Below are 27,002 nucleotides of genomic sequence, written 5' to 3' on the forward strand. Positions count from 1 at the left end.
GGATATTCAGTACGGGGTTTTGAAAGACAGTGAATCTTTGATCCCTCGTCTTTGATGTGGCGCTGCCGGCATATAGAAGCATGTTTTGTGTGGGCGACACATGCCCATGAAGCGCTCCATCTATCTGCTCGTCTCTCTGCGACTGGGGAATCATTCCTTGTGACGACGCTCGCATGTTTGTATGCAGGATGAATCGAGGCCCGTCTCGGTGGCCGTGCCTGACGCACGCGCTGAAACGCACTCAGCAGGTGACAGGCAAACATATGCCTCAAATGCCATGGGGTCCTGAAGCCGGATCATCTCCAAAGGCTAACTGGCAGGTCTAAGTAGGGACGGCATTAATACATATTATTCACAAAGAGCATGATTGAACAGAAAAATGTGCCCGGCGTGTACCCAGCTGCTTTGTTGGCACATACTCTGCCTGGGCTTCAAGACTGAGCTTGGATTTAGCCATGCATTCACTGAATTCCCCATGCAGCTCTTATTCATTCATTCAGGCGCAGGCTGGGCTGCACCAACAAACTGGTATCTGTGAGTGTGTGTGTGTGTGTGTGTGTGTGTGTGTGTGTCTGTGTGTGACACAGACTATGTGCATTTGTGCCAAGGCCTGAATAGTTTGGTAAATCACAGCAAATTTTGAATTTTGACAAGTATATACAGGAAGCGTTTATTATTCAGTGATTGAATGGAAGTGATTTAAAAAGGCCTCTTTGCGCTTTTTTTTATTGGATAATTCTAAAGCCGTTTGTCACACACAGATGCCTGCACTATGGCAGCTGAACAGAATGAGATTCCCAGGAAAATTAAGCCTTTGACCTTTAATTTTACTGTCACTTGCTGTTACAGCACCCCTCTGTGGATATTCCTGTTCATCCCAATGAGCTGAGTTACATCAGTTTTACAGTTTTCATTTTATTTCAATTATATTTAATGAGCAGATTCGATTTGACATGTCTTGGCTGAGGCAAACCAATCTGTTGCTGATCTGTTTACGTTCATAAACATGTATGGATAGTTTTTTTGAACCATAGCTTGTCTTGAAGCCATCAGGAGGTCAGCAGGTGCTTCTGGGTTCGACAGATGTCTTTGGTTGCTTCACACAGTGAGTGTGATGGATATATTTAAAGATACAGCGCCCTCTAGAGGCAAAGGTTTGAAGGGTTTTCAGGCCAACGCTTGCTGGGATATTGATCCACAGACCCATGAAAACATATCACACTTTTTACGCTGTTTTTAACCTTTTTTTGATTTTTATTTAATTTACGTGTGAAAAATTGATGAACAAAATGTATTACAATATTAGTCGCTGAATTATTGCCAATATGGTGACATTGAATTCAACGTGTAAGAAATAGTCTAATTAGTTTAATTGACTTTCAAAATTGTTGTTGACATGGAAAAAATGACATGAGACATTTTACAAAATTAAGAAATTGATTCTGAAGATGTACATTTGCTTAGAAAAGGTAACGTCACACATATTGTACATTACTGTATGTATGTGATTGAACAAACAAATATATTAAAACATCTGTCACTATTACTTTGAAAAACAAATCTTTGTAAATCCGTGGTGAAACATCTGGTGGGAGAATAGAGTCTCTGTAGAGTGATGATGGTGCCTGCAAATATGAAAAAAATGTGACAATTTACAAGCTTGAATATTATAAATAGAAAACTAGATTCATTGATTTCAGTCTTACCTTCACCATTTATCACCTTTCGAGAACAAACTCTACTGCGAAACAATTCAGATGGACACTTGTTAGTTTGTTCGGCATTAATGTTTGTTTACTGTAACTTCAAACCTAACATGTGTAAAGCAAACTCACACGCTGTCCTTTAAGTGGCTTGCTGTAACGTTCAGACTCCACTGCTTGGCTTCCCCTCCGACTTTCACTCACTGTAACACCTGGAGGGAAATGATCCAATATCCACAGTTGAACAGAGAGTTGTTCAGTAAAAGAAAATAAAAGACTCTCATTTAGTGCAAGTGAAACTCACTCGATCATAACAGACCACTGGGGATTTGATTAAACAACACTTCCCCGAGGATTAATCCCCCACCACTGCAACTGGGACTGAGGAAACTACAAAGGCATGCAAGCACAGGTTTTTCCTCCATGCACACTGAGATACGGTTTTAAAAACTCACTTGGCGTGTGATGAACGATGTTGATTTTATCTGGTGGGGAGAGAAGAGTTTCTGAGCCATTTACAGTATACAGTTTAATACTGTAAGGGGGCTACTTGTTCCAGCTTTAACGGTGCTGCACATTATTTATTTTGAAGTTGAAGTTCCAGGAAAGCTGCAGCTCTGTGGAGCCTCACTGTGATGACAGCACAGCTTAACCCTCACATCCAAGAAGGAGGAATATTTACCATAGACACTGTCGCCGTCCTCTCTGCTGTTGACGATTCTGGCTCTCAGATCCTTAAACTTCTCCTGCGGAGTCAAAGATCAGTGCTTTAGTATTAGACAGACACACATCCACTGATTTAAAATTATGAGATTTCCATATATGACGTTGTGTTTCCACAGGCTGAGAAAAGGAATCGATCAAAGTTTTGCAGTTTGCTCATAAATCTTTCGGTACCTTCATAGACGTCCTCTGGAAAACTGTCTATAAATGCATAATAGTACATAAAGTAGTAAAATTCTCCACGTCAACCACCATGATACATATACATTGATGCATCAGTAACAATTTAATAATGTAACCTATAATAATAATAATCACATTTAGTATTATTGGTAAGTAACTCAAGCAAAAGATATGAACACTTATTATTATATTTGTGGTTATTGTGATCTATATTATATTAAAAAACACAGACTGTTTCTTCTATATGCCATTGTTTCAAAACCTCTGATTATAAGTCATTCTGACCTGTCATACTGGGAAATTCAGCCATCATTCATTTCAATATTTACACCTGTGTTTTTCCTACAGTGATGTCATTTGCCATGTCTGACTCTTCTAACCACTCCTGTCGTTCCTTCTCCACCCAGCAGGTGTCCTCAGCTCATTTCCCCCCAACCACCTGATCCTCGCCCACCTGATTCTCATTCCCCCAATCTACCACTTGGTATATGCACTGGCCCACTTTCTGCTTGGTCTTGTTTTTTTTAAAGCAAGCGACAAATTAAATCTTTTACATCTTAACTGTTGTGCCTAAAAAGTAGAAAAATCAACACTTGAGTCATTGGCTGACCGAAGGAAATCTTTTTGGCCATCAAACAGAAGCTTACAACAGTACCACACCGCCCACACCTTCAATCACATGTTCCCTTCTTGCACTGTGAAAGTACCGAGTGCAAGACAAACCAGCGGTAAGTGGCTCTTCATCACTATCTCTCCTCTCTGTGGAGCCATCGCTGTGTTTTCTTGAACAGCCCTTTCTTTTCCTCTAAGGTAGATGTTTGCTTGTACCCTCGCGCTCTCCTGTGAGTAGATTGCTTTGCAGCTTGGCATGGCATGAGCAACAGATGGTTATAGTTTTATTAGGGTTTTGGTCCGGCCATGCTCATTCATTACTAGTCCATGTGTGGGTGCGATCACAGTGTGTGATAGTCCCATACCTGCTGGACGGCGTTCATGCCCTTCTGAGCCCGCTGCCACTCGCTGAAGCGCTCCAGGGCCTCGTCCACAGTGAGTGAACCGGCCTTCACCCTCTGCTGGAGCTCGATGAGCTGCTGCTGCAGCCCGCTTGGCTGGTTTGGCACAAAGGTATCGTAGGTGGAGGAGACGCTGTTCTCCTGCCCGCATGCAGCAACTCAATAAAAATGTCATAAAAATAAGGTGTAAAACACAAAATAATCACCACACAAGTGGGGACAAGTTAACAAGCAAGATCTCAAATGAAACATCAGAAATGAAACCGTTCTTTTTTCTGACAGAAATGAACTAAGACGGGGCATAAAGCCACTCCAGATGGCCTTCATAGTGGGGGCTGATAATGTGATTTTGCTCTGCACATCTGTAATGTCAGGGAGTCATGACGACGGCAGGTAATCTTCTGGGTGACTGTGATGATCTTTGGACCCGTCACTCAGTGCCACCAACATTACAGCAGAGCAGAACAATGGCTTTCTGTCTCTGTAGATGCTCAAAGGCAGAAGCAGCTCTTTTACAATTTTTATTTTTTATTTTTTTTTGCTCATCTCAGTCATAATACAAATTCGGCCCAGAAAGGAGAAATTCATTAATTTTTGGAAAATTTCCAAAATGATGGCTGCGACGGTCTTTTTGGGAGTGAATGATAAGGCCAGACACCCAGAGAGTGGTGATTAAAAGTGTCTGTGCATTAATATGCAGATTAAAACTCCTAGTGGTTAAGACACAAACCGTGATGTCCTCCTTTGCTGCTGTCACACCCTGCTCTATTTCTGTCAACCTCTCAACTGTACCCTGTCTTTAAAAAAAGGTATTTATTGTATAATTGCCAAAAACTAATCTTTAAAAAGTCTTAACAAAAATATTCTATTGATTTTGTTTTGGAAGCTTCAGTCATTTTAGAGATTAAAAGTCAGGACACGTCTGTTGTAATCTGTCCCTTGTGAGCTCCACAACTTTATGGAGGTGCAACACTACATTACTGGAGTGACTCTTTGTTCCCTGTATCACCTGACACACCTTCTTTAGTGGGAAGTGAATACAGATCAGCATCGCTCTGTGGCGTCGTCTTCTGCTGGAACACTGTAAAACACAGAGCAGCTTATAATAAATTGTATTGCAGAACATTTGCTGTATTTAGTAATCATGTTATCTATAATCTTCACTTTTTAAAGGAGAGTTTTCTTGTTGACATTACCCTCACTGAATCCATTGCAAGGCTCAGGCTGGAACTGATTTTATAAATTTCTACAAAGGATTTGTTCGCCTACATTTGAACAATTCCTCCACAAGATGGCGCCACAGCCTAAATTTACAACCTATTGAATGGATTGCTAAATCTGACCAGCCAGCAGAAAACAAACATCCCATCAATCTAAATGTTTCAGAAAAATACCAATATAATTTAATCTAAATACATGTGAAATTACATTTATCCTTGTTTTTCATTCCAGAGCTTAAATTTGTTTCTCTCAGAGAAAGACACGCATTCAGCTCTGGATTGAATTAAACGCCCCTGAATGATGCTTTTGGTTTGGTTGTGAGCTCTCGGTATGAAAGGCTACACTGTTTAGCTGTCAGGAGGGCGGAGGAGCTGCGGCTGTGTGACCAACACTGGATTAAAATTCAACATCCACACCCTGAAAGATAATCCCCACCTCTGACCATTTCCTCCATGACAGCGTCTCTCCTTTCCACTTCATGTTTGAGCGCGGCTTGCTCACAACACAAGCCTGGCATTGTGGCTCAATTCAGAATGAAACTGTGAGTGGAGCACAGCTGAGGGGCAGATCCACATGACTGTAGCGTGTACATTACTCTCAGTGTAGTTTACAAGCGGAGTAATTCCACTCTGTAAGACTGAATTTGATTCACATTTGAGCATTTTAGTCTCATTGAGCTGGAGACTGTGCTCACAACAGAAAACCCCCCTCATTATTTCCACTTGCACAGTGGTCTCCAATAACTGGCTCCTCGCCTAATCCTCCACCGAGCCTCATCTCTACTCTCACATCTCTCACTGTGGCAGCGGGAGTGAGGAGCAAAATGTGATCCTTGTGCAGTTTTTGAAGCTCCACTGTCTCAATGGATGGAAACCCCAAAATCCCTCTCCTCTCTCCCTCGTGCACTCTGGGGACAAGGACGATGGAAAACATGTGTAATGACTTATTCTGGCTGACTTGGCCTTGGTCTGGCCAAGATTGGTTGCAGATGGCAGCACGGTAGTTCCTTCTCTGTTACTGAGGGGATGGTTGGGCTGCAGGGAGTTCAGTGGTGCACCGTTTCTTTTTTTTTTCTTCTTTTGCTTTGTAGGCCCCATCGGGAAGAATAAACTCCATAATGGAGATAGAGCGCCTGTTGCGTCGTTAAAATCGTGTTTGTGTGTTTTGAATATGAAAGTGATGGTTAGTGGGGGACGAGTGTAATATCTGTGGGAGTAACAATTAATTGTCGAAGCATGTGTGTATGTTTGGATTAGCAAGATGTAAGAGAGAGAAGTCGCAACTGTTTTAATGATTCATAAGCCTTAATAATACCAGTCACTTTTGGATGTTTCATCTTCATGAAATATTCACGCAGCTGAAATTGAACAGTTAGACTGTGGGCTTTCTCTTTCCTCACTGTGGTTTTGTCATAAACCACAACATCCCCATGTTGTGGTTTATGGGATCAAAACAAACTACGTTGCAAAAAAAAAAGCATCTCTACTGAATGGCAATGCACATTCCAGGAACTTCCTCCCTCCCACATGCTCTCCCAAACTCCCCCTTCACATACTGTGCATGACTCAGTGTTTTTTTACTCCAAATCAGCTCCATCGTGTCCTTTTTTGATTTGGAAGAAAACGGGGGCAAAGGATAGCAACAGAAGACTCATAAGTTACCTTTAATGATGTAAGGGGTTTTGTCCTCCACGTGGGTGATCTCGGGCCGAGGCGTGGGCGCTGGTGGGCGACTGGCAATGACCACGGCTTGTGTGGAGTTCAGGATGGTGTCGTATTCATCACTCACCCCCAGCGGTGTATAGATATCCTCGTCCTCCCCCTCTTTGTGCTCTTTTTGAGGATGTGCGGTGGAAGGAGTCCCTAATGCACAAAGTGTTTACTGCACTGTTGCCTGAGTGTGACGATGGATGCTGCTTTTGCTACCGTTTACAGCTACAGCGGAGGCAGGGCTACACGCTGTGCCCATCGGCAAGGGGGGGGGGGGATATTCAGTGCTCGGAAATGAACAGCAACTCGACATACAGATGTGATGGGATAGAACAAACACCATTACCAGCCTTCCTTTGTCCTCCCACTTCCCATCAGTCCTTCACTCACCTGCAGCGCACATCATTTCGTACAAACCGGCATCCCCATTGTCCTCGTCTGAGCCGAACATGTTCTGCAATAACAGAATGAAGAGATGCATTTTATGCCTCTTCCAAATCACAAAGAAGCGGCTCAATAGAGGCAATTTAGAATTCAAGGAAAGACATGTCTAATCTGTTATGTTGAAGCTGGGAATTTGCTATGTGAGGGTAGATTTAAAAAAAAAAAAATACAAATTTTGTCTCAGTATTCATTCATGTTTGACCAACGCAGGTGTATTTTGTTGTATGTAAAGCTCTCCTTTGGCTGGCTCACTGAATCCAGCTCATTCTCACCCGTATCCCCCCCCCTCCCCCCCCAATGTACAATACTAAAACCATTCAGCTCCGTCACACCATAGGCTGATATCTGCCTCCATGCCATGCTTTATTATGCAGTTTTCTCATGTCAGTTTGTGACAAACGTCGAGACTGTTAATTGAGGTTTCCCACCGCATCTGTTAGGACATCAGCTTGTGGCAAAAGCAATTTCAGAGCTATCGCAGGAATTGGAGAGGTGGCTGTAAGTTACCTCGCCTGCTGCCGGATAACAGAGAGCAGTGTTCCCTCTGACAGCGAAGCTGTTGCAGAGTCGGCCTATCTGCTAATAGCATGCTGAGGGACAGACAGGGCTATGATCAGGGTAATTATGAAATCAGACAAATCTTCCCCTTTCAGTCCAAACGTATCATTTAGTGAGCAATTCAAGGCCCGTGGCTTGATATTTAGACTGCATCCGTAATTAGATTGCGATACGGCTATCAATTAACTGCTGCATTTCAACTTTTGATAGACATGTGAAGAACTGAAGAGTTGCATCATCATTTTCAAATTACTTGTGAAAAGCTGCTTTCTTAAAGAATTGTTTTTTTTGACATAGGAACCATTAAAGAAATGCAATAAATGCGATTTCACAACATAACACTTTTTGGACTAATCACTACAGTGTACACTTTTATGCATTTTGAATCAAGTCGACTATAATTACAATGTATTAATGGGGACCTATTGGGAAAAACTCACTTTCAGTGAACATACATTTGGGTATCTGGAGTGCCTACAATCCCACAAACTGTGAAATAAGGCGACCCACTCAGTCTTTTGTGGACTGCCTTGATCAGAAACAATTTGACAACTTGTTGCGATTCAACAAGCCATTCAGATTTGGATCCCCTTCCTATGTCACATGCAGATTCATTAGAATAGACCGGTATATTCAGACTACTGCATGAGAAAAATGTTTTTTTGAACATTAAAGTATGTCAACATGTTCTAGTAGACCCACAATACAAGGTCCTGAAAATGAGCATTATCTCTCTAAAGCAGCTGCATTGTAGAATTTGCCTCAAAACAGATGACAATGAAGACTCTATCATAATGCATATATACACATACACTTATATGATATATTCTCAACTCAATAATAATCTCAGTCAGTAATGTAAATAAGAACATATGAGATACAGCTCACTTTGATCAAGATGTCCTCCATATAACCCGCCACGCTCTGTGTGCAGTTTCCAAGCAACACAGCCACTCATGACTCAATTACAATATTACACCATTCCTACTACTGCAAATTACTGATTGGTTGCCATGAATACATTACTTAACAGTGGAAGTTCATATCAAGCACAACAGGTAGAAGGGACGGGTTAATTACCACCGCAGCTTGAACATTGAATTCTAATACTTGGATGCTGTGAGCACAATGTGGTATTTTCAGAGGTAATTTCTGGACAGGGGAGAGGAATTTATTTACTAACCACGAATGCTGAATCATTTTACAGATGTCTGAAACTGCAGGAGCCCCCGGGGCATTCCAGACAAATTCACTTTCACCGCCGCAATCCAAGCAGCAGTGCTTCAGACAAAACAGCAGGCATGATTTTGTTAGAGAGAGAGCAAATCTCAAGTGAATCTAGAGTAAGATAAGGAGCGTAAATCTGCTTTCAGCAGCTGAAATGGTCAATTCACAAGCTGGCTCGTCTCGGATCTCAGCGCCAGCGTGCTGGTTGTCTTTTGACATCGTGGTTTCAGGATAAGAGTGTTGTGTTTTGTGGCAGATTGTAGAGTGTAACACTTAACCCGTCACTTCAGTGACGAGCAGACAAAATCTGCACAACTTATTTTTTGGCTAGGGGAAAATAAGAAGTGGTCAGCTCAGCAGGCAAAGAAACACTTCAAACCAGGTTTACTTTGTACAGTGTTATATTTCTAGTTTTCTTTTAAACCATGTATCCTAGTCGGCCATTATAACAAGACTACAGCCATGCTGGCAGCTCCTTGAGGCTGTACTTAAACACAGTGATGCCATCACCCAAATGTCAATATGCTCACAATGGTAACGCTAACATCCTGGTGTTTAGCAGGTATGGTGTTACCCATGCTGACTTATTATTTAGCATGCTAATATTTGCTAATAAGCGCTGAACTCAAAGCACAGCTGAACCACACATTCAATGTCAACCTCTTGGTTGCACTAAAGGGAAAGTCAGGGGATCCCCAAACTCAGTAGGATTCATCATCTAGGAACCATGAATGTCTAGAATATTTTGAAACAATCTATTGAGCAGATATTTTAGTGGACCAACATTGCAATCCATGAAGCAACTCTGCTAGCATAGCTAAAGACTGACTCAAAGTGGTTGGATAAATGTTTATTTTTCCGTAGCCTAGTCCTGCGATACATGTGTAACGTAAAGTTTGAGGGATGAAAACAGTTTCTTTTTTTGAAAAGGGACTGTGTAATTCAAATTATAAACAAATCTGCGAAGTTTGCCTGTAATGATGTGCAGTCACTGACCGAACAAACATGCAAAATAGGGTCAGTGGACTCGGCAAATCCCTGGATTAGCGTGCGTCACCTAATTTGTCTATGCTGCATTCGAGTAGAGAGATACGGCATGCAGCACGTAAACAGCTCTTTTGAGGACCATACAGTTGCAAGCTGATTTGTATTTATCGAGCCCTGCTCTGCTCTGTGTGCGAGCACGCAGTGGATTCTTGGTAGGAGCGCAGAGTCCATCTAAATGCCAAGTGACCCAGTACTGAAATATTAAATAAGGACAATGTGTGTTTATGTTAGTAATTACGATGAGCAGGCACATTGCAGTCTGTGGACATAAACAACGCAGATAATAGCATTTTCTATATTTATATTCTAGTTATACTCCCCCTGAATAATTCAGCTTTCCCCTCTGGAGCGGTTCACAGCTAATTAACAAAGAAGTGTGGTGCCAGGGCAGACTCGTGGATCTGATGCGGGGCCTGTGAGTGATTCAGCCTGTGTATGAAGCAGGGGACCGATCCATCTCGGGTTTTATTGACAGAGTTCTGCTACACCGATGCCCAAATCACTGATGCAGCGTGGCTTGATTAATTGGAGGTGGGGGAAACACTGCAGATGAGTTAATGAAACTGCCGTGCAAAAAAAAAAAAAAAAAAAGAGGAGCAAGAACAAAACACCATGACACATACGTCCTCTTATACTTCCTCTGACACGCCACACAAGCACAGTATGCATGTAGTTTGCTGTTAAGTTACATTTTAATTACCCTCCAAGGAGACCACAAATGTCAGTTGCTTGTGCATGTCTAATCTGTCTGTTATGTTGCATCTATAGGCTTGTTGAAGTCCCCGTGGGGAGACCTCTGTTTGACTCTACCACTCCCCTGTCAGCTCAGCCGACTCGCTGCAGACTCTCAGCGAGCACTTTGACTCACTAGAGCAATCTGATCAAACCTCGCACCATCTGCAGTCACTCTCAATTAGCAGCGTTGCTAGGGGGATAAATACATTTGCAACAGCTGTTGGAGTGTCTAAATTTCCCTCGAGGGGCGATACTCTAGGTTGATTCAAGACATCAGAGAATGTTAAAAGTTGTCACTGTTATCAGGGAAGACGGTAGCAGAGGTTTTATGATGTCTGTTACCAATTGACAAGTAGCTGATTCAACTGCTGGTACAAGCTTTTGACGCAAGTATTTTGTTTCAAGTTGTGCAATTTTCGAGTTACTTGTACTTGAAATATTTGAAGTGTAGTATTTCAAATCTATTTTTATGACGACAGGTACAGTATAGTTATTTAGAGGAATACGATTGTATGTACAAAACAATTGGCTTACAAAACTACACAACAGCTACGCAACAGCATGTGAAGTAGTCAAAATTAGCTCCACATTGACTTCCTAATTCATTTAAATGCTGCTTTCATGTTAGCAAGTTTGCATCTGCAGCCAGTTGGCTTAGATTTGCCAAAAGCGTGGAAACTGCTAGCCTGTTTCTGTTCAAAGATAACAAAAATCTTCCCCGCAGCACATACTGTATAAAGCTCACTAATTAACGTGTTTTTCAAGAATTGTGTTCGATGTTCTACAGGGGGTCGTGTGCCACACTATTTCCTGGGCGGGTACAGTGACTTCATTGAGTCTACCCTGATTGCTTGGCAACCTCACAATAACGACGAGACTGAAGGAAGTTACTGCGCCTGCATGGCGAAGAAAGTCTGACACATAACCTCCCATAACACCTCAACCTCAAGTCGTTTATATCTCAGTTTTTGTAGGAATTAAACAAATGAGATGTAAACATGTTAAGATTAGAAGTGATGCTTGATGGATTTTGTCTGTGTTTACCTTCGGATAGTTCCAGGCTAGCTGTTTTTACTCTATTCAAAAACATACAGGCAGGAACTGTAAGTATTCTTTATTTTTTATATAAAAGTGAATCATGTTTATGTGAAAATGTTAATTTGCTTCTTGCATTGAGTGTAGTATTTGCAGGACACACCAGAAATGGTGTGGTGTTTTCAGCCTGCCATCTTTGCTAATGTTACACCACTGGGCACATGATGTCTTTCTTTTAATGATAATGTCCTCACTGCCTAATTAAATTAGCATTGGGGGAAAAAAAGAAAAACAAAACATGATCCTAGTGTCCTTCAGATTTGTCAAATAAAAGGATGTGCATGCATGCAAAGGATCTATTAAATTTGGATTGCTGCTTTTATGTTTCTCCCCACACAATGAAATGGGAGGTTGAAAGGAATAGGCTCTTCATATTAACACGGGGAAATGGCAGCCATTACGCAAGAAAATCTCAACGTTAGTGGCTGCATTAATTGTCTGAATGTATGCAGACGACCTGCCCTCTGAGCCATTGTGCGTGCATGAACAAACACAGCCTTTCGATTATCTGTGGGGATGTTCCATTAGGAACCTCATAGGCCAAACTAATTCAGGATGAGATGGAAGGGTGGGGTACCACCACCACCACCACCACCAATCCACCAACTGTGCCATGAGCTGGATGTAAAGACACTAGATAGCAGGGAGTGAAGTCGCACTCTCCCTGCTTTCTCTCTTTCTATCCTCTCCATTCGGTTTATTATTGATAACCACTCACTCAGCCCTAACGCTGTATTTGTGTTGGTAAGAGTGTTTCTGGGCGCTCGCTTTCAGATCTCGAGAGCCAAGGTGCACGTGTTGTCAGCAGGTAACTAAAAACTATGGAATTCCAATACTTTAGGTGACATTACATCCAGCTAGCTCTATAGATGATGAATAATGTCATCGTGTGAATTTAATTAGCTCATGTGAAGCAGTCATCGGATATTGGCATTTTGAGAAATGTGTTTGTTGTATACAGGGTCAATAAAGCCAATGTAATATTTACTGGCATGTTGCAAGGACGCATAACTGGAACAGAAGTGAAAATGATCCGGAACATAAAAATGAATGAAACCCTATTTGAGAGCTGTGAATAGTTTAATATGGAAGCAGTTACCAGTGTTTCCTTCAATAAGACGTGAAGCTCTGTATGGCCGTGGCTCTTGGCGATCTCAGTGGGCGTCTGTCCATGGCGATTGGCTGTGTGCATCGCTCGCTCAGCACCTGGACACAGCAGGAGCAGGCTGGAGACGCTCTTGAATCCATACCGGGCAGCGAAGTGGAGGAGCGATGGTGCCTCTGCATGGTGGAGCTCTGATGTGGATATATGCCAGTTTTGATAAGGTTTGGAATTTATTATCATTAATTTAAAAGAAATCCCCACTCACCACTTCCCTCCATAACCTGAAGTTGACCCGATGTGTGCAATCTAACAATCAGGAGAGTCGAAGGACGACAGCTTGGAGGCACTTATTGACCCGTTTGTCATGAGAAACATTTCCCTGTGCCTTTTCTTTTTTTGTGGTTCTTTTTAGCAGAGTTAGATCAATCTCTTAACCCTTGATCAATCTCAGTGGCTGATGAAGCCATCAATCTGCCACATAATGAGCCAAGAAATAATGGAAGGCTTCCTGGTGGATAATGTGCATCTTGCAACAGGAATGCATTATTACTGTAAAACTTGTAAAACATGTTCAGCCCACATTGTTGCATAAACACATGCTCCGAGGGAAACATTCGCAGCATTTGCATAAATGTCTTCTATGGGGCACATCAGTTGTTTATCTCTTGTTTCAACATGACGTGATACATATTTGTAAATCTGCATGTGTGAAAGTGTTTGACACAATTATGGACTGTATACCACTGGGTTTTGGGGGGTATATCTTGTAACACTGCATTTAATTATACAAAGAGAACAAATAATGTGATAAACTATACTGTCAGCTGATGATTGAGAAATTTGTATCCCTGAACATCGAAATTCAATTTAAAGAAAGTTCTCCCTGGTTGTTTTTTTTGTTCTTTTTACTAAGTGATACTGAGCAGCAGATTCAATGTAAAGTTCGGAGTAAGCAATCCCACAGTGCTGTACCTCTTCCAGGAGTGTTTTCACAATGCAGTCCCTGAAATTCTCCGCTGGGCATGCCAGCCAACAGCATGGAGGACAACTTCTGGTCCAGCTTCTCCACAGAGGACTCCTGAAGAGCCTGAAATCCAGAGAGACAGACAGTTCACAAGCTGGACACATATTGAAATAATTTGAGGCGAGGCAAGTCAGCACAAACAAATTAGCAATTATAAGTCCAACAAAAGCAGCATTTAAAACAATGGATTTTAAATTGCCGTACAGTCTATAGAGGCACAATAAAGATGCCAAGCTGAACATAACCAAATGCATCAGAGTCCATTTGTGTTAGTCCAGATTTTTTGTTTGAAATTCTCTTGGCAAATTCTTCTTTTGGCAATGCTCAAGTTTGCCTCTTCAGCAAAAGAGACCTAATCGAATCAAGCGTTCATGGCAGTGGGAAGGCCGAAACCTGCTGTCTCTTCATTTCCAGAGAGGAGACGGGGAAACAGTGGCGCACATACACGGCAGCAGAAATATGCAGATTCAATCAATTCTGTTTTTCTGCGTCTTTCCAACGACTCGAAGGGGATCGATTATCGGTAGTGTTTTCAGGCAGCGATTGACTAATTTCCTATAACTGTGTTGCATAACAATGAGTCACAAAGTAACATTCACAATGCCTTGGAAAATTTGGTTTTATTAAGGGGGGGAAAGAATAGAACAGCATTCCAATGAGTTTCCTAAATCAATGGTTGATGGAGTTATTTAAATATATTTGCAAGAGGTTTGAGGTATGCCCACTGCTTGTACAAACAACTGAGTAGTGTAATATAAAGTTTACTTTCTTTTTACAGGAAGTAACATACAAACAAAGTTTAGACATATTAATGTTCATCTTCATTACAGCATTGCCATTGAAAGGTTTGGCCGTGTTGCCAACTGCAGTTGGCTGTTCTCCAGACTATGATTTCATGCACAGAAAAAAAAATAATAAACCCCCACTATTAAAGTGCTACTCCATTTAGTACTGCACTGCCATAAAGACGTAGTGGGACTGGCAAACACACTGAAGAAAGAATGGTCAAAATCAAAAGAACTGATGATCTGACAAACTCGAAAAACACTATCCTGCATTTCCTACAGTGTAACTCAACAGCATGTATTTGTTAGCCTGCCTGGTAAACACCCACATTTGATACAGCCCTTTGATGACTTTACCTGACACATGAAATCTACAGGGTCTGCTGCCCTCGCCAGAAGGGAGGTTATTTCCTCCATGTTGCTGTAGTACTGCAGCTGTGCCTTGCTCAGTGGCACCCCTCTGCTATACACGGTCACTCTTACGTTTCCTGCTGGAAAATCTGCAATAGAAAACATACAGATACTGCACACGGGCTGGGCTGAACTTAATATTTCATTGTAGAGTATTCTAATCATACACTCATTGTTACTTTGTTCACCTGGTGCATTGACACACAGGATCCGCTCATTCCAGCATGTAGGCTTCACCGTCAGCGTCTGATTCTCACCAGTGAACTCAACCTCAGCGTTGCTGCCAGCAGACTCATTTTTCAACAGAATGAACACTTCCGTAGAGCTCTGCCAAAGAGACAGTACAGTGAACTGCAATGCAGTAAATGTTAAGGACTCTTTATGAAAAAAAAATACTGGCAGAGTGTCTCACCCTGCATGGAACTCTGGAGGGAACGACCACAATGTTGGATTTGACACTTGACTGCATTTGTTCCGCCTTTTGCTCTGATCCTGATTGTTGACTTGTCAAGGGGTTGATGTTTGCCGCCTCTAACACACCTACAAAAGATGGGACATTGACTGTAACATCACAGTGATGTCTATTAAATGTGTCCCAGATACCATAAGCTATCTAGGAGCGGGTTTTTTTTAGCCATGCAAGTAACGTGGCTTTAGGGATTGCAATGTTGGCCAAACTGAACTATCTTGCCAACTAAAAGATGCGTTGATGAATCCTATACAGACTTTGGTGCTCCTCTGATGTTTCCTTTGACACCACCGTGAGGTTATCGTTAATGAGTGAACTGTCTCAACAACTACTATAATGTAATCACTTGGCAATTACCTAGCTACCTAGCTCCATTATCAAGTCAAAATCTCAATGGTTTATGACTAAATACCTGCAAAACTAAAGACATTCCCATCAGCCTCCATTGTACTTTGTGATTAACAGAGCCACTAACATGGCTGTGTAGAGTATTTGTCTTGTTATTTTGAATCAAATTAGGTTTACTTACACTAAATTGAAAACTCTCTGGTATATATTATTAAAAGTGACATTTTAAGTCATGCAAATAGAAATAGGAAAGGTGTCGTAATTTCCAACACTGCTTTTCAGGCCGTGATCATAGAAACCAGTTATGAAGTGCCCTTTATTTACACTGGAACTTGTCAAACACCCACATGTCTGTTGCATGTGCTAACAAACAAACAGCATCATCCTGTATGAATAGAGAAGGTACTCCTGGGTTAAAATATAACCGTTTGTGGGATCCTGGCCTGAAGCCCTTCACTTTATCAGTGCAATGAAGTGATGCAGAGTGCACTTGAATTTGCATTGCTCACAAAGAGTATAGTCAGTGGTAACCAAAGAGGAAAGGCTATTTGCATCATATGGTGCTCCTGCGCACACACCTGTCGAAATACAAGCCCCCTTCTCTGCTTTATGATTTAATACAAACAGTGTAATTAGGAAAAACAAGGAAGGGGGCAGATGATAATTGACATGAGGACATGCTAGAGATACACGCAGTCACAAAAAAAGTCTGGTGCCTTAAAAAATATTGGATGTCAATCTTTAGCACACACAATTCACAGGAAGAAAAAAAAAAAAAAAAAAAAAAGTCAGTAAACAGGTTTCCGAGCTGCTGCTCAGCCATTCTCACAAATAATGAGCATTCTTTTCCCCTCGCATTTATGGCAGGGGAACAGTGAGGCCATGTGATTTTTTTTCCTGAAGGAAGGGCATTCTGAAGAGGGTGATTGTGTTCTGGGTTTGCAGACTGGGATGATGCACGCTTTGACTAAATCTGTTTTACCGTCGCGCATTAACATATTTCTGCTCACTATTCATTGATTCATATTACTCTAATGATCATTGTATTAGAGTTTCAGTGGGTAAAATAATTATTTTGAAAACGTCAGCGTCCGAATTAGAGTGACACTTCTTCGGTTCAAATATATTGACTAGAAGCACAAGACATTTTTGTGAAGAAACTGAGGTGGGTTGCATACCTCACTGGCTTCTGAAATAAGGACAGGGACCTCCATGGGTCTTTGATTTCATCCTAGGTCCCCAGTAAATGTTACAAATACTTTGATTTCACTATTAATCAATTCTGCAGAATTCTTTAGAGGTGGAATATTGTGAAAGAGTATGTATTTTGCACTTTTACCTTTCTTTCTGTAGTGCAGCCATTATTAAAATCATATCTAAAGCCAGAATCTTCTCACATGGGGCTCAAGACAAAATGTTATTAACAGGTGGTCAGTGATATTTGAGGTTTCACAAAAAGAAAATAATAATAAAATTCCAATTCCTCACCTTTTCCCAAAATATCAGTCACAATGGTCAGGTACTCATGAGGATCTTGTTCACTGGAGATCTGCAGGCACTCGTCGCCGTTCAGGGGCACCAGCTCCAGCAGTGGGGTCAGACTCTCCACCCCACACAGCAGCACCACCACATGAGCTGCAGGACGCAATACACGGGCCAGGAAGAAGCGCCGCTTCTGGCACAGACCCTCCAGCATTCCCTTGGAGAGGACCAGCAGCTTGCAGGTGTACTGGACCAGCCTGAGGAAGTCGTCCCGCCGACTGGACACTGTAGCGATGTCATAGCAGCAGATCCCAGCCTCTGAGACTGGACCAGTGAAGACTGAATGCAGATAAGTTGCCCATTGCTCTGCCTCCGTCTCATAGATGATTAACAACTGCTCAGCTACAAGAGAAAGTGTTTCAGTATTCAATGGAATAAAACACGACATCCCCCTTACGCATTTAGGCTGCATAAGCTATATCTACAGCACAAGTTCCCAAGGATGCATTGAAATGGCTTCACTGTCACAAATCTTGTTGTTGATGTTTTTTTTTTTTTACATTGCCGTATACAAAAGACAACCAGCACTTTTCCATATTGTTTCAGGTTCATTTTGTGCCAATATTAATCAAAATGTTGCTCTGAGCATTGCAAATAATCATGAATCGGCAAGACTTGTAAATTAAAAGCGATGAATGGTTTTTGTTACCCCAGTAGAAATGTAGTGAGTGAATAAATAATCAAGGCAATGGGACGGCTTACCTGTCTGGCTCATGGCTACAGGTCCGTATGTCTGCAGGTTCAACTTCACAGTGACATGGAAAACAGCACTGCTATTGTCAGGAAGAGCTCAGATAAGAGGGAGTTTCCTGCTACACCAACATGGACAAAGAAATGAGACCATTTTTTTTAAGTGAACATAGAGCCTGTTCTCTGGGCTCCATGTGATTTACTACAGCACTAGCTCCATGGCAGCAATTCTAAGTAATTAAGTAATTTAACCAGTAAAATGAAATGTGCGTCATCCATGTGTCACGTGGGGGCAAAAAGACAACAGGGGATGGACCCAAATGCAGATAGACCCGGGGGAACAGAGGGATGATTCACGGTGACTTTAATAAATAAAAAATGTCCAAAACTAAAAACTTATAGCAGGGGAGTTCAAAATTGCGTAACTAAAAATCCAAGGCAAACAAGAATGGACAAAACAACACAAAACAGGATCAGGTAATTCAGACATCTGCACAAGCGATATTAGCAGGAACACTGCAGGGAACAAAGCATGAAGCCCTATAGTAGACGAACCAACACAGACACAGGGGAACACAGGGTTTAAAGACACTGGGGAGGCGTGTAGGTGATTAGACACAGGAGGATTCAATCACGGGCGGGGCAGACAATCACAATTGGCGAGAAAACATACAAAGGCAGGAAGTGAAGTGAACACGGGGACACATGAGGCAGGGAAATAAAACTGTAAACAAACTAAATCAAAACCAAGATCATGACACCATGTGATGGAAAAATGTATTATGTGGTTTGGACATTAAAAGTCTTGTCATCCGAGTTTGTTTTTTGCTGTCAACATGTTACTGGTACTGGCACAACTAAACCCGATACACAAAACTTGTAGTCGTAAGAAGTCAAGTTTTTTTTTATTTATATATTGTCATGGAATGAAAACTAGACAGACCAACAGTGGAAGTATATACTGATACTGAAATACAAAAAACTAAAGCACACAAACTAAAGAAATCCATAAGTTTCTATTCTATGAAAGGCCATTAAAAGGACAGAGCACGACTATGAGCAGAAAACAGCAGATAATAAACAGAAAAGGTCGCTGCCAAGCAGACAACAGGTAATCAGAAAGAGAAAAACTTGAGTCTCTGACCTGACCGGCGTTTAATTAAGTCTGCAGATCCATGGGTGCAAAGCAGAGCACTAGAGCCATGAGGCGTGTTAAAACTAATGATCTGCTGTGAATGTCTCCACTACAGGCAGAAATAAAAAGGCAGTGGGATGTTCTGACCTACTATGCACACACACACACACAGACACACACACACACACACACACACACAGTCTAGCATTGAGAGAAATGTTAAACTCAGGGCTTCATTAACTGCCTTCACCTGCCAAACAACTGACTCATACCACACCAGTGTCTCACTAATAGCAGTTTGCCACCATTTATTCCCTTTGGGCAGCAGTGGGGTAACTGAAATCCACAACTGCTGAGAAAATGAGCAGGTGAGTGCTGAGGTCTCCTTCAGGCAAATCGCCAGTGCCGTGTAGCTGATGACTCACCAATGAAAGACCGTTCTGTTCCATGCAGATCCACACACTTCTAACTCACTCACATTTCCTGTATGTCTACCACGATCTAACCACAAAGACAGGATCGGCAGTGAGTTCAACTGAGCAGAACACGTCCACTGTAGCAGACATTGAAGCCAGCTACTTTTGTATGGAAACATGTAGACAAATGAGTGAATGTCAGGTTAACCGTGACCTCAAAGAGATAATGTTATTATCACTGTAAACTAACAAGAAGTGAAGCTGCAACTCTTATCCTGAGGGTGGCACTGGAGGAAAAGTATTCAAGCATCCAAAATAGAAAGATCAGCGTTTCACTGAAACTATCGGGGTTCATCTTCAGGGAACTATGAAAAGAGCAAAATCGAAGTCTGGCCTTTATTTAGTGTTGCAGATATTTTTCTAATGTTATTGTCGTTGACTAAAAAGTGGAGCAAAATTAAAATTATGCAGATGAGATTCATTTTTAAGTGGCCCTGATCTATAGAAACCCATTTCGGGCAGAAAGAAATAAGATGAAAAGTTAGTTAGAAATAAAAAATAAATACAACTTTACTCACTATCTCATCATTTTGACAGTTTATCTCAAAACCTTCACTCATCAACTCATAATGTTTAACTTACCGTCTCATAATTTTAACTTTTTATCAAATGATTTTGAATTATTAGCTCATAATTTTGACTTTTCAGCTTATAATCTTTTACTCACTATCTTGACTGACTTTTGTCTCATACTTTTTTTGCATTACTATCTCATACCTTTGTCTGTATACCTTATTAACTTGACTTAGGAAGTCAAGACTATCAACCTTCAAAGAACTGCAGTTGAGCATTAGCCAGTGGGTTAACACTGGCACATGTATAGAAATGTTAATTAATCAATAACATCTTTACAAATAAAGCAATACAATAAAGACCATGCACATTTTTACATGCAAACTTTTTTTTTCGCTTTCAGGTGAAAATAAGCTTCTGTAATGAGAATGTATTTCTAGGGTCCAAATATGTTTTCAATCCTTTTTTTGTGCTAAATCTAATATATCATCTGCTTTTGGGAAGTGACCACTATTGTTTTATAAATCTGTTCATTCAAGTATTTATTGTGCACACCCAGCCACAAATGTGTATCATAAGTTATGCATACCAGTTATTCATACCAGACCAGATTGACACAGAAGCAGTCCTTTAATAAAAGTGAATGGACATGAAGAGTGGCAGCCTGCCGCTCTCCGCCAATAGCAGGAGTCGCTGTGAGTCGGGGGCGGGTCCTGTGGGTTAGCACTTTAGACTGCGCACTGCGCTCAGACAACTTGATACAGAGTAACAGTAAATCAGACAGAGCAGCTCCTCCAGCACCAGCAGTGAAATTGTAACCCTGTTGCAAGTATTTTTGGCCGCTGATAGGACCGAGTGAGATCACTGCGGTCTCTTTTTCTCGGATAGACTCGAGAGTTGTTCGGCTAAAGAGCAACGCAGGGACCTTTTCTTTTTTTTTCTTCTCCCAGTCTCATTTCTGCTATATCTCAATATTATACCACACTGGAAATGTCCGAAAACAAGCCGAATGATGAACCGAAGTTATCTACGACGGACAGGGTGGTGAAATGTAAGTGTATTTCGTTCATGACACGCTGAAAACGAGACGCTATATACCCACGGCTGTGCTCTCTAACCAGCGGTGGCAGACTTGAAGAATTCACGGTCGCAGCAGCAGCAGCAGCAGCAAACAATTTTTGCTGCTGCTATGGAGGAAGAAGGGTGTTAGCCGAGCTATGACAGCAGCAGTAAACTAGGAAGTGAGGGCAACTCCAGTGTGCAGACCAGAGCGGGGAATTCTTCTAGAAATGTTGTCCCATTTGTCTGTACATGCACTGTTTTCATTAGCAGCAGCTGTGCCAGATGCATGGCCATTCGGTTCATACACACATTGCACAGCTTTACAGTGTGCATGCAGATATTGCACAACCAGTGCATTCTACCCGAGGGCGATTTTCCCTCATTTTGCATGCACCACCAAGCATAGTTTCAACAAGGCTCTATTTTTCTTCTTCTTCACCATTGCATAATACTACTTGATGTCGCCTGTGTTTAGTAAGCTCCCCGTTTTGAGGGTGTCCATCGTGTGCCTTTAGTGGTCATGCCATATGGGGAGGTGCTTCCCTGCCTCCTGTGCATTTTACAGGTCTGACATTCCACCTTTGCAGTCTACCATAAGAATGCAATAAAGATCACTATCAAGTCGACCTATCAGTAGGAGCAATGCAGCCTGCCCAGTTTCATGTCAGTTGACATCTTGTGTTGACTTAAAGGCAACGGCACTCCACTTAAAATTGCAGCGTCGAAGCCAATTTCTGTGAGAATATGAGCACCTAATGTCGTTGGAAGTGGAATTTCTGTCATTGGAAGACCAACGCACAAAGCCTTTTTCCCCTCAGCACCGAGATGACAGAATGTGTTTTATTTGTGGCTGTGCTGCTTGTGCTCCAGCACTAGTTACAACCATTATCCTCTCCAGCTTCCAGCACATCACAACAGGCGTGTGCAGTGATCGCAGTGTGCACAAGCACAGTCGAGACGCGTTAAAATCATATTTTTTTCAAGGGTTCAACCGCTTGACATGATTGGATCATCGGTGAGCATTAAACGTTAAAGATTTTTCTGCTGAGAAAGGATGGAAAGGCAACGCCACAGTGTTCAAAAGACCATGACCGGAGTCATTGACTACATTAAAAGACGAGCCTGAGCTCCCTCGCAAATATAGTTCCACTTGATTGCTTCCTTAGGCTGAGCTTAGTGCCATTTGGGGAAAAAAAAAAAAAAAAAAAGTTAAACAAAACTGATGCCTGCAACGAGGTCTTTTCAGTACAGAGATAACCCGTCGTGTTTTGGCTACGTTCTGCTCAGAAAATGGGGTTGAACGTTAAAAGGGAGTCACAGCGTGTCTTGGGTGCTTTTTGTGATGAATATTTCAAGAGATCATCCCCCTACAGTCTCCACCAACTTGAAGGCTAATGAAAAATAGATACAACAAGTACGGGCCTTTTTCTTTTTTTTTTTTGAAGAGATTTAACATGATCAGTGGGGATACTTGGTCTGGTCGCGTTAGATCTGAAGCTCCTTTTTCGCTGAGGAGATGCCAACGTCTCAACGCTGTGTTTTCACTTCTCTGCTTGGAGAAAAGTCTGCTTTGGTCTTAAATCGGGTTAAAAGGCATTGATTGGTCTTCTTGAAGGGGCTGTCAGGGAATCTGAGAGCCTCGGTCTCCTTCAGGCTCACTCTTCAACCAGATGATCGGCAAAGTAATTCAACTCATTATTCATCCAAGTTTGGAGAAGTCAGTGTTTTGGTAATGCATCAGTATTATGACAACACTGACGCTGGCTGTGTACAAAGCAGCTCTCCAAAATAACTGCAGGCTATAGGTGTGAAGTAATTTGTTTTCAGCTGCCTGGTTTGCCCCGCTACGAGGTGTCAGTCCAACTTATCATAAGTGCTTTGCATCCACCTGTTCTCCAAAACGCATTATCATAATGCTCCTGAAAGCCGCTGCCGCATGCATAGTAATTACTCATCAGAGTTTAATCAACTGAGGCAGCAGAAGTTACGTAACTTGCGTCGTGTCTTCGTCCCAGACCGAAAGAACCTGAATTAAATGAGCAATCTTTCCACCATTACATTTAATAAGCGCCATTGCTCCTAAGTTAGTCGGTTGTTTGATAGTGTTGTTGGTATGGAATTCGTGCTCGTATATTCTATCGATATGGTGATATGAGACTAGATGTCGTCTTGGGTTTTGGATGACGTCATGGTATATGTGTTGTGTTTTCCTGGTTTTAAACGCTGCATTACAGTAAAATGATTTCATTTTCTGAACTTACCAGACTGTTCTTGCTGCTGTTATTTCCCTTTACCCACTTAGTCATTATATCCACTTTTCTGATGAATCATTATCAAAAATCTCACCGTGTAAACATTTTGTTTGAGCACCAATGGTCAACCCTACAATATCGACGCAACATCAAAATCTGGTCCAGATATTAGATTTTCTCCATATTGGGTATTCAGCATTCGCAGCGACTGCAGTTCTTTTGAATGTATAATTATTGCCAATTAACTACGATTGAATGTGGAAACAAAAGTGTGCTCTGCATTTGTGTACCGTTCGAAGGTTTTCACCAGAGCGACCCTCGGCTAGATACAAAACAAATAAACTGTTGGTAATATGGTCGTCACGGTGCAATCATGACAACCGCCGCGCCCCGAAGCACAACGAGCTCAGTAATGGTGTTTTTCCGTCACCGGCTCAGAAGCAGGGCCTCCGAGCCCCCGATGGTGGGTCCTTCTCTGCGAGCGGGGATGGATAACATCTGACATTTGACTTTTGAGGAGAGGCCCCCATGCTCAGACATGCGTGGGCTGGAGAAATGGCGGCGGTGACAGCGGCGCAATGCCAGCCACTGATCCCAGCTGGATAGCCGAGTCATTTATAGAACAGAACATTAAGTAATGCCACATACTTGATCCTTGCCTTACATGTGAACACCTGCATACGGTTCTGCTTCATTTTCATAACCGGGCATGTGTGCGTCATCATTCTGTTGGGTTTTCTTTCTCATCAGGTATAAACACAGTGTAATACAGAGGTATTAATTCATAATTCGTCTGGATTTCTCCTCTGGGTGCCGCCAGTCTCAGTAATATTTTCTCATTAGCATTCATAAAGCTCGTCATTAGCTTTATTTGCATGGCAATAAGTTCGCTGTGGGAAAGTTAAGCGATTTATAATCACTGCTGCGGCTTTTTGTGATTTTTATTTGTATTTATTTATTTTTAATCCTGCTGTAATGTGAAAAGTTAAAATTTCAGTAGAAACGGTCCGCGATATTTTGGTTTGAGGCAGAAGTTGTTTGGTGTTACCAATCGTGGGCGAATCAAATTATCAGTAACTACATCCTTTTTTTTTTTTGTTGTTTTCGCCGCATAAATTATTCTTCTGCAAGACCGTCAGTTTGAATCCAGAGTGAATAACGACATCAAACTGCCTTTATTCGTTTTGGCTTTCCAATCCTCGAGGGTGGTTGCACTGTTTTTTGACTGGCTGCCCAAAAATGTAAGCGTTTATTGTGCAGATTCAAAGACACTGATCGCTGCAGCGATATATATTCATTCTATTAGGCTGCCTCTCTAATGGATTGAATTGATCTTCTCTGTGAGAGGTGCCTAAGAATTTGATTCACTGGTAGTGGTTGCTCAGCATTTCTTGACTCACGAGAAAGTGTGAATGAGGGGAAAAAAGAGGCACCGATCAAGCCTCTTTGGTTTAGTATGATTACGGCAAACACAGTTAAGATAATTGTTATAGTCAGCATTTTTTTGTTTTTTTTACCAGAACATCATACGAAAAGAAAAAGAATTATAATTGTGATGGGCATTTTCTAGACAAAAGATGAATTGACAATTATTGTATTTTGGCCAGATGTGGTTGCAACACTTCAGAATACTAATACTGCTTATGAATATTACTATACTACCATAGCATTGCAGCTAAATACAAAGGTTCTAGCCCTGCACACAGCACATTCAGGCGAAAGCGTGAACATAATCCTGCTGGCAGCCGCTTCTCTGTTGAAGAAGCAGAGTGGTTAATTAGAGCCTGTGATTGGACAGTTGACCTGTGAGCGGGGAGCGCTTGATCTGCTGCCGAAGAGCAGGAGCTGAAATAGCAAACTGTCAATATCGTCGAATACATCATGATCACAATTATTATTATTATTTGTGCAACATAGTTTGCTGTCAGCTGCTGGCCTCAACTGATTCTCAGCGTTTTCTCTCCAGGCTTCAAGCTTGTCATGAACAAAAGGCCCGAAAGATTCAGGGTGGATGTGCGAGGCTGTTGCTCTCTGGTTGGTTTGAAACTCTTCTTGTAAATGAGGAAAAGTTAGTCCGAGTAAGTCGGTTTCACAGTCTTCAGGGATGCTCCCTCCATGCTTGCTGTCATGTCTCCTTGGCATGTGAAGAAGCCTGGGTCCTGGTGGCTAAGGGGGGTAAAGGGGGGGGGGGGGGGCGTCCACCTCCTCCTCAGCATCTTTTGACAGCGGTCCACTCAAACAGCTCGACCTGGAAAATGTCTCATACAGCAGAAACTGTGTGTGACAAGAAGATAACCAAACAAGCAACCGAAACCTCTCATGTATCTGGTTGCCTGGTCTGCCGTCAAGTAAAAGATGGTTTTGGCTTCTTTCTTCTTTTTTTTTTTTGATAGCCGTGTATCACATTTTAGTAGGGAAGACTTGGAACTACCTCTGTGACGCTCAGATACACAGTCCGCGGTATTCTGGACCTGAGTAAGTGCACCTTTACCGCTCATTAGATTAAAGAGGAATTAGGCTCTGTTGTGGATTTAGGGCACGGCAAAGCAGCGGATTTGGACAGATTACGCTCCATATAGGGGGATAAAGGCGGCTCTGCTCAGAGGTTGTAATCTGACTCCATGCATTAAAGCCGCTGCTCTTGCTAATTCATGTGAACAAATGGATGTTGGGTCTCGATAAAGCAATAGGGGGAGAAAAACTGTTTACCTACCTTGGCGTTTTTAGATTGTAGCTAAGCCTACGAGTACAGTTCGGGGATCTGCTATCCTTTTAAACTCCCGCCGTTGATATATCTGAACCAGTAGTTATAATAAGCAGTTTTGTAGCTCATATGTAGAGGGGCAGAGTTTTACTGCAGCTTTTTCCCATTGCGGCTCATCACATTTCGCCTGAACATGCGCTACATTCTCCTCTTCAACCACCAAAGTGCCATTTCGCAGAGGAGCAAACAAACAAATTATTCCACTCTCGATTGCTTGTACACACACCGTGAGCCATGCATCATGACGTCGCGCAAATCGTGTTTGGGGGGAAAAAAAATCGGCCCTCCGTATAAACAAACACTCTGCATTTCCCATTTCATTTCTGGCAGACGGGCCTTTTGTCGGCTGCAGCGGCGAACAAAAGCGATTTTGGAACGGGGACAGGAGTCGTGTGTCATTAGATCCCTCCCCTGGAGCTGGTCACAGATCAATCAATACAGTGTCTACAACACATGTAACTACATGTTGGGCACCCAGTACAGTGAGTGTGGGGAAGGATGGGCCAAATCCGGAGCAGTAAATCGGCTTTCTCACCTCAAGTCCCAAGCAGTAGAGTGTACACACTCACTCATGCATGCATGCACGGTCCACAGCATGGGTCACTTTTAGTTGATTTTAGGATTCAGATGTAGAAAAAAAACCATCTGTCACGGGACTGTTGCCAAATGCTGTTTAGCAAAAATTGAGAGCAAATGCTTTGTCAAGGGCTGTGACTCATTAGCTTCACAGAGACTCATTCAATTAACAACTCTGTGGATGTTTATTTT

The 27,002-nt window shown here is 42.0% G+C and overlaps 2 protein-coding genes across 5 annotated transcripts in view; one reads left to right on the top strand and one right to left on the bottom strand.

The window, feature by feature from the left end:
- Positions 1–879: 879 nt before the first annotated feature.
- LOC137874642 (B-cell scaffold protein with ankyrin repeats-like) lies at positions 880–18,123 on the bottom strand. 2 transcript variants are annotated; one of them, XM_068713496.1, is made up of 16 exons: positions 18,045–18,123; positions 17,289–17,684; positions 15,396–15,523; positions 15,172–15,310; positions 14,930–15,072; positions 13,736–13,850; positions 12,758–12,954; positions 6,943–7,006; positions 6,505–6,705; positions 4,641–4,703; positions 3,587–3,780; positions 2,386–2,449; positions 2,159–2,188; positions 1,836–1,915; positions 1,707–1,741; positions 880–1,625 (listed from the first exon to the last, which is right to left on the bottom strand). In XM_068713496.1, the coding sequence occupies exons 1-15, from the start codon at positions 18,055–18,057 to the stop codon at positions 1,739–1,741; spliced, it is 1,830 nt and encodes a 609-aa protein (XP_068569597.1). In that variant the 5' UTR covers positions 18,058–18,123; the 3' UTR covers positions 880–1,625; positions 1,707–1,738. The 2 variants fall into 2 exon arrangements, with proteins under 2 accessions (XP_068569597.1, XP_068569596.1); XM_068713495.1 differs by lacking the exons at positions 880–1,625; positions 1,707–1,741 and having other exon boundaries at positions 1,753–1,915.
- Positions 18,124–20,907: 2,784 nt separating this feature from the next.
- LOC137874643 (protein phosphatase 3 catalytic subunit alpha) overlaps positions 20,908–27,002 on the top strand; it is a 62,383-nt gene continuing 56,288 nt past the window's right edge. For all 3 annotated transcript variants that reach the window (XR_011103324.1, XM_068713497.1, XM_068713499.1), the window contains exon 1: positions 20,908–21,207. Coding sequence is in view for 2 of the 3 variants with exons in the window: in XM_068713497.1 (XP_068569598.1) it covers positions 21,147–21,207 (61 nt within the window). In the remaining variant the exon portion in view is untranslated. The remainder of the gene's footprint in view (positions 21,208–27,002) is intronic.

Source organism: Cebidichthys violaceus, unplaced genomic scaffold, assembly GCF_023349555.1.
Source record: "Cebidichthys violaceus isolate CVI_PGR_0920_01 unplaced genomic scaffold, fCebVio1.0.p SCAF_19, whole genome shotgun sequence".
NCBI lineage: Eukaryota > Metazoa > Chordata > Actinopteri > Perciformes > Stichaeidae > Cebidichthys > Cebidichthys violaceus.